Genomic DNA, 8,771 nt, shown 5'->3' with positions numbered 1-8,771 from the left:
CCCATATAAATATCTATTGGATTACAATAATTAAGGTTTAAGATATCCCTTTTTTACAGGATACAGATGATTTTGAAATACATAAATAAATTTCTTACAATTCAGTATGCAATTGAACAATCCTTTCAATAAGGGACTCTGAATATCTTAACCCAATAGATTATGCTGTAAAACTATGCATCAAACCACTAACAACAATGATAAAATTTCATATTAACATTTGCTGAAACGCATTAATATCCATAATAATAAATAAAAAGTTTAAATAATTCCAAACCAATTTACGTGTAAATGAATTATATTGTTGGCTGTTCAATATTTCACCAAAATAACTGCGCATAGATTGTACAGAGCACCCAAATGATGATATCCTCTCGCTTAACACTTTCTGGTTTTCATACCATCCGAAAGTCACAAGGGATGCAAGGCTCTTCAATGAGACCCAGTTCAGTCTTAAAGGCTAGCTACTGCTATAGCTATGAATGTTCTTCATCACTCTCATCTCCATTTCACGTGTGTTCTGGCCTTCACTGCTCGTTACAGAGGGAGCAAGACCATATTCACTGGTTGTTCCACTGTACTCGCTACTTGAATTTACTTGACTTCGCAATGCCAATGTTCTGAACTTCTGCATTGCTTCATTGTACCTTTGAGAATCGTAATCAGAACTAGTATTAGTAGTATAGGAGTCATGCATTCTGCTATGGCCTGGTTGCATGCCTTCATTCAGTTCTTCAAGGGGAACACCTCCTTCTAAAGCCCGAAGAACCTGTCGAGTTCAACATGTTATTCAAAGTAATATCTAATATAAGATTGATTTATGTTAGACAAATTGTTGTTATGCCTGTTGCTTATGCAATCACAGCAAGTGAACTTGTAAAATTTTGATTTTTTTTATTTGTGTTAAGATGAGAAGATAAATGCTAAAATATTAAACTACAAATGCTCGAAAGTAGTGGAAAATTTATACTATCGAGCATTTGTGTTCTAATTTTGATGTTTGTTTTCTAATTCTGAAGTAAAAATGAATGAGATATTATTATGAAATTTATCTTTTCTTGCAAATCAAGAAACCATATGTCATTTGACCAAGCATAAGAAGCACTATGTTGCAGATCTCCATGGTAGATTTGTTTATTAATTTCCATTGATTTAAGTACCCTACACTGTACTATTAATAAAACATTTAACTCCCTATTTAGATGATCCCTTATAGTGCTAATTTTGCATGCTAGCTTCTTGACATAATGGCCTTTAAAGTTTTTGAAACTTAGTATACCATTACTTTTCATGTTGTAGATTAAGATGAATTGTTTCAATTTATCAAATGGATATTACATTATTGACAAATAAGAAAAAAAAATTATGTGACAAAGTATGTGGCGTGAAAATGTTCTTATAGTTCAATGGAATACCATGCTCATTCGAGGTCTACGCCTTGCGGAGTGCCGCACACAAGCAGCAGCACAAGCGATCATTTGTTTCATTTCCTTATTATTATAATTTCTTCCGAGTCGTGGATCAGAAAAATCAACATAGTAACCATCTTCCATAGCTCTTGTCATTAAAGGCCTTGCCTAAATGAAATAAGAGAATAATTATGATTGAAGTAGTTACTAATAGAAAGACCACAAAATAAATCTAAGTATAGGAAATTATAAGATTTATTCATGATTTATTCTCCATGCATTAACAATTAAACTGAAGCTGAAAAATAGAATTCATGTAGAAAGTACAGATAAAATAGGTTTGGTAGGAGACTCAAACCCAATCAACTAAGCTTCCATCCAATGACACAGCTGCGTCGACAGGTTGTTTTCCAGTTATTAGCTCTAATAGCATGACTCCATAAGAATACACATCAGATTTATCTGTAAGTTTTCCAGAAGATGCATATTCTGGCGCCAAATACCTGAATTCAGCATTCAAGTCACAAATGAAAATGTTCTTAAGCTAACAGATGAAAAGCAAATCTAAACAAAAAACATAATTTAAAAAACCTGTAATGGCACTTTAGTATGGCATACAAGATCAAAAACCGAAAGAAAGAACTTGGCATGATGCAACCATACATAATTTTAAGTTATGAAGTTAATTTTTTTGACCTATGAAGAAAATTGTCACACGCATTTAATCATGAGATAACTTTTGTGGCAAGCTCCCCATGGAAAATTATTTTGTGCGGATGCCGAACGCCGTCCAGAGATCAACCAAAATGCCCCACATCACCCCCGCTCGGTACCGTGCTCGGTACTGCTGACGTTGCACATTCTGGTTGATCTCCAGACAATGAACTATGCTCGACGTCCGCACAGAATAATTTCTCCACCATGAGGGTATGAAATGAGGGCAGGGAAACCCCTTCTCAATGTTTGGGTAGCTCCACCTTTGAGATGTATCCACTAGTTACTAAGTTATTTAATTAAACACATTTGAAAGTTTTATTGTTGTATTTTTATTAGCCCTTTTTTTTTTCATAAAAGAGGGGGGCATCATTTTTATGTAGTATCCGATGACATACATCCACAATCAAAACACAGTAAAATCTACAACTACATATATAAGGCATCCATCAATTGGGTGAACTGACAGCATAGTAAAATCTCTATGTATTTCATGCGTTGATTTCTTTTCTAACATAATTATTTTTTAGCTCTTTGTTTTTGAATTAATTTCACGTATTTCCTAACACTTATAGGATCAAACTGATATCATTCAATTCTCTTCAGCATAGTAAAATAAAATCTGCAGAATTTTCTATTCACACATTCAATAATCAACATCAAAACATTCAAAAGAAAATAATTTTTACCCAAAAGTTCCCATAACCCGGGTGGAAACATGCGTACTTTTATCAGGTGCAAACTTTGCCAAACCAAAATCTGCAACCTGCATATGTCCTCCAGTTTGTTAATGATATGTGAATACTTTCATGGAGTAAATCAATATTGGGGAATAGGCCAAGCCTTGCTACCTTGGCCTCAAAATTGTAGTCGAGGAGGATATTGGCTGCCTTAATATCACGGTGTATAATCTTAGGATTACCTGGATACATAATACAAATCATGTCAACAAGCAAATACTCAATCAAGAAAGGAATTGGGAGAGAGTAAAATAAAATAAAGTTAAGATAGTATACAGTATTCATGCAAGTACGCTAGCCCTTTAGCAGAACCCAAGGCAATTTTTAATCTGGTTGGCCAACTCATTGTTGGTCGATCTGCTTCTGCAAGAAATAGTGGTTCAAGTTTAAGGATCACACTATATGATTTCGAGTCATCAATAATGAAAAACAAAGAAACTCAACTTCAACCTGAGAAGAAAATGCCAACTGATTGATTTATTAGTTAGATAGAGAATACCATTTGAAGTAATAAAAATGGAAATGGTCAAAACAGCTTAGACAAAATGTCTAGCAGCCATGACTTAGTCCTGTATGGCTAAGTTGGATGCTAACTTGAAATGCGTTAGATTTTTTCCTTTTTTTTTTTCACCATTGAATCTTTCAGGAAATGCATCTTATAAATGGAAAATGGTCTACTAGGAAACTATATGAGAGGAAAAAATAACTTGATACCCACTTTAGTCTATTTAATAAAAATTACTAAAAATATTATCATATTAAATTTATAATCAAACCTTAGAATATCATTTTGATATACTATAGCAACCTAGGACATACATATCATGCAAGGTATTATTCGCTTTGGCCCAACATGCCCGACACTAAGTTGAATCTTGCAACTTTATCATTTTTCATGTAACTTCTTAGGAGGTCACCCATCCAAAATATGCACACTTACATGTGAAGTTCTCAAAAACACACATTTTAAAACAAAAAATGCATTGCATGTTATATAGCCTGACTCGTTACTTATATAGCCTAACATCTTTTTCTTCTCTTGTGATGTAAAATCAGACCATTTTTCCAACTTTTTTCATGAAGCTTGACATTTTAGAAGCCTTTTAGGAACTATGCCTTATTTAGGCTTTATTAATGGCGATCACCCTTCAACTGTATTGGAATGCCTTAAATGTGACACATGTGATGATTGACCTATCTTAAAATTACACATAATAATTTCAAATAGTAGCAAAGATTCATCTAGATATATAAGTGTACTGAAAAAATAGAGTACAAAAAAATGAAATTATAGACAGTATAATACAAACTACATAAATATTATTCAACCAAATAGATATGTCCTAAGCATATTTGATACTATCCATTCAAAAAAAAAAATGCAAATAGATTCCTCACTTGAATTCAAGATGGCATGTATTTCACATAATTATCTAATATAATGGCAACTAAGTGATCATGTTATATGTGCCATCCCGGTCAACTATGTATCTAATATAATGGCAACTAGGAGGTCAACTATGTATTATCTAAGTTTACAAGTACAAGTGTAAAAAAAGAACATATATGTGCCATCTTTATATCCAACAAATAAAGTTGTCCATGATAAATATGAAGCTTGGTTAAAAAAAAATTAAGGAATTACCATGTAAGTGAAACTCCAATGTATTATTTTGAACATATTCATAAACAAGTAGCCTTTTTCCTTCAGAAATACAAAACCCAACCAATGAAACCAAGTGCTTGTGATGGACACGACTGATTATTTCAACCTCAGCCCGAAACTCACGCTCCCCTTGCCCACTTCCTATCTTCAATTGCTTAATTGCAACTTCTTTTCCATTCAGTAGAGTACCCTTATGCACATATCCAAAGCCTCCTTGTCCAAGAAGATTGGCATCAGAGAATCCGTCTGTAGCCAAAGCTAATTCTTCATATGTGAAACTATTTTTAGTGAATCCAAAGGCAAATGTAGGTGCAGGTGGAGGTAGTGAAGTCCCCGAGTAATCGGACCCAGAATTTCCACTGCTGGTATAAACGGATTGAGGTGGTGGCATTGGAGGCGGATGAGAAGCAGGCCAAGGTGAAGGACTAGGCAGTTCAGGGAATATGATAACTTGTTTTTCGAATGGAGGATCATAATGCTGCAACTTCAGAGGAGGTGCACTGTAACTAACATCTGAAAAATAGCCAATAGAAAAGAATAAGTCCTGATTAAAATGTTAACTTAGCTAGTGGCTCAACAAAAAATAACAGAAATGTATTTTCAATCTAGCTCAAATAATACGTTATTAAAAAGAATAGTAAAAATTAATGAGATGAAAAGTTCAATTTTCAAACTATGTGAACCTAAAAAATATAGATGTAAAAAATGTTGAGTTGATGACCTTCATATACGCTCAATAAAGAAACATCTTACCCAAAAAGTACCTGATGTTTGTGAGTTATTTTATTTATGGAATGGTTGGTATAGCTTTTTCTATACTTCAAATCCAACTATTTTGATAAATCTCTTTTCAATCTTATTATTAGTAAACTCACCTTTCACAGGGCTTAGCAAACTTAATGATTTCTTCTTCTAAAACAATATAAATCTTCATACAAGTAGCTAAATGGTTCATCAAAATTTATAAATTCTCATGCAAAATAATTTTCAAATTTTAGTCCTCTTGAGATTTATCTAGTATAAGGGCTTGATGTTGTTGAGATTTACTAAATTTGTATTTGCAATATTTACTAAATCTTACTTGTAGTAGCCCAATAGTGGCAACAACAAGAGAAGTAGCCATCAATTAAGTGAACTTATGCATGATTCTTGATGTGTTTTATGACTTGATTCTTTCTGTTTTATCACTGTGAGTAATTTGACTTTGGTCTTGCCTAAATCACCATTAAAAAAAACTCTATAACATGTTAATTCTCATGCAATTAGTAATCAAACCTGCAAGCATAATGGCGGAAGTAGGTTTAAAAGGTAGAGGAGTTGAAAATGCTTAGTGTTCAAGTTTCCATAATGGCTATTAAGGTATTTCATATTATACATAGCTACCAAAAGGGTTTAACTCACAGCCACCCCTGGTTCCCCTCTGTGCAAGGGAACAACAAACTATCAGTAACTCTGTTCCAAAATAGAAATTAGGACATGATAGCGTTACAAATTAAGTATAAAATATCTGCACAGCGTATATCTTTTGTCGAACTTCAAGAAGGGATTTGAGGAGAAGTCAGTAAGGGAAAAAAAAAGCTACCTTTCTGCGGTGGTAATGGCATTTGAAGAGACCTGTCGTTGCCCTTCCACGATTCATAATCTTTACTCTTTCTCTTCTTTCCGCAACAGACACAAAGAATGGTGATAACCACCACAAACGCCATCGCACCGACGGCAATCCCGATGATAGCCGGCGTCGGTATCGACTCCGAAATGGACGACAAGTTTAGAGCGGGCGGAGGCGGTTGAGATTCCTGCGGCGATTTTCCTCTCGGCTGTGGGATAGCCGGAGGGAAAGGCGACGTCGCCGGCGAGAGGGACGACATCCAGAGAGCTCTTATACAAACAAACGCCAAAGCGACCTTTTTTTCCTTAAATACTTCTACAGGTACTTATGCTTTTATGCAACCAGTTCTTCTTCTTCTTCTTCTTCTTCTTCTTCTTCTTCTTTCTGCGACGGATTTTCATAGTATCTTCCGCCCAAGGGATCGATAGAGAATGAGTCAAAAGACCTGAAAATAGTGTACAGCTAATGCAAAGGGGAGCGAGAGTAATAATGGTGCCAATTGGTAAGTGGTAGGTAGAAAAATTTAGCGCTTCGCTACCAAATCTGTAGGAAGAATCAAATTATTTGTTATTCTTTGTGCGTCGATGGAATCCATGGGCGTTGATAACCATTGAGTTGTTTTTAGATTCGTGCGTCTATGATTTCGGTTATTTGACCGTTGCTTTATTTATTTTAAAATTGTGTTCTTTGTCTTACTTTTCCCAACTCACTTAACTGACCAAAAAGATTTAGGCCCTTGTGGGGTGACAAATGGAACGCCATTGCTCCATATCTTATTTGATTTTGGTTAGTTCCTAAATAACAAATGAATATCAAATCATGGCATATATCTTAAGGTGTTTTGATTAGAACTTTATTATCTATATTAAAGAAATACAATAGAGGTCAAGATTGTCTTGGCCTCATTATCAGAGCAAGATTAAAGGTTAAGATGAAACCAAGAGCAATAATTAATCCATCATAAAATAAATCAATGAAAAAAATTAAAAAAATTATTTGAAATTGTTTAAAATTATATGCATGATTAAATTAAAATTTTAAATTATCAAATTTATAGTCGTTTCTTTTGTATGAGAGACTTTTATTTATTTTATTTTTATTTACTTTAGTATTGTATTTTCTTTATTTGAAGGTCCATAGGTTGCCTCTTTAATTGGATTTGAAATTAAAGTGTATTTCCTTATATTTGAAGTATTCTTTATTATTATTTTTATTTTTATGAATTTCAAGCATTATAACATGATATAATCATTTAAATACTTATTTGATCAATAAAAAAAGGTTTTGGTATTTTAATAAAATCAACGGTCAAGCCCTATATAAAGGTCAACCACAATTAGGACACCCATTGACTTAGTCTCTCTCTCTCTCTCTCTCTCTCTCTCTCTCTCTCTTCCTACGCTCCCCAAACCTATTTGATCATCACCAAAAACTCCACATTTGATCTTCACACATCCTTCTAACAATTCCGAGCCTCCCTAAATCCCAAAGAAGCCATTAGAATCATCACCTGAATAAATGTTTCATGACAAGCAAAAATTAGCCAAAATTAGGCATCTTGACATAATCATAGCATGGCATCTATTACACACTTCCAAACCTAGCTATTTGATCTCCTCAAAACAATATTAGATCATATATACTAAGCACTTATAGACCCTAAGGCATATTTCTAGGATTTGTTTACCCTAAGCACTTGGTCGAATTTCTCTCTTTAGCCACACCATTAATAAATTTCTCTAATCATCTAAGAATGCTCCATACATCCTTAACCATCCACCACATATATTGAAATTATTGGATTTATACCTCTAAGGCAAAGTTGTTATTGATTACTTTTTTAAGTGATATTGTCTATAATCTTTAAAGTTGGTGTATAAATTTTAAATTCTTTTGAAAGAATATAACAATTGTCCATATGTTAAAACATACTTAGCATAAAAATAGACGCAAACAAAATTATTCTTATATTTTCTCCACCTCATGACTAAACTTTGTGAGTGTCTAGATGAGGCCAACTTGTTGAAAAACTCCTAAATATCAAGTGAAAAGAACTATATTTTTGCACTATGTTCAAAATTTCTCATATACCAAATATGCCACCTCTGTCTCTCTTCATGTTCACAACTCATTGAGTAATAAATGATAATGGAAATGATAGCCATCCATAATTTGCTTCCATTTAGCAAGACAATGATATTTACCATTGACACAAATAGCTCTTGGTGATTTACTCATGTTTTTAAGTTATTTCTAATATTACTGCTAGAATTGACTTTTCTCTTTAATATTGTCTGAGGTTTGAAATAACCCGATAAAACTTTGGATCAAATATATTCATGAGAACCTACTTTTAAGTTATTGCCAATTGTGGATATCAAAACTTCTATCAGACACTTGTGAGAGCATTATTATGATTAGGGCTATCAAAATCGGGTAATGGGTCTGGTTCAGGTTCAGCCCAGAACTAACCCGACACTGTTTGATTCGACCCATTTTTTTGCAAACGGGTTAGTTTTTTGGAGCCGAATCCGACCCGCTTTGGGTCCAGGTCAACACAAACCCGACCCACTTCGAATATGTTTTACAATTTTTTTTATTTAAACTTAAATCAAATTAAGGTAAGATTTACT

General features: G+C 33.7%; 1 protein-coding gene across 1 annotated transcript; it reads right to left on the bottom strand.

Moving 5' to 3' along the window:
- Positions 1-327: 327 nt before the first annotated feature.
- On the bottom strand, positions 328-6,397 carry LOC110094976 (proline-rich receptor-like protein kinase PERK1). Its single transcript, XM_020820336.2, has 8 exons — positions 6,112-6,397; positions 4,509-5,042; positions 3,140-3,226; positions 2,975-3,045; positions 2,813-2,889; positions 1,768-1,912; positions 1,416-1,577; positions 328-769 (listed from the first exon to the last, which is right to left on the bottom strand). The coding sequence occupies exons 1-8, from the start codon at positions 6,395-6,397 to the stop codon at positions 461-463; spliced, it is 1,671 nt and encodes a 556-aa protein (XP_020675995.1). The 3' UTR covers positions 328-460.
- Positions 6,398-8,771: the final 2,374 nt, after the last annotated feature.

This window comes from Dendrobium catenatum, unplaced genomic scaffold, assembly GCF_001605985.2.
Source record: "Dendrobium catenatum unplaced genomic scaffold, ASM160598v2 fragScaff_scaffold_501, whole genome shotgun sequence".
NCBI classification, from domain to species: Eukaryota; Viridiplantae; Streptophyta; class Magnoliopsida; order Asparagales; family Orchidaceae; genus Dendrobium; species Dendrobium catenatum.
This window is presented reverse-complemented; position numbering and strand designations above follow the sequence as displayed.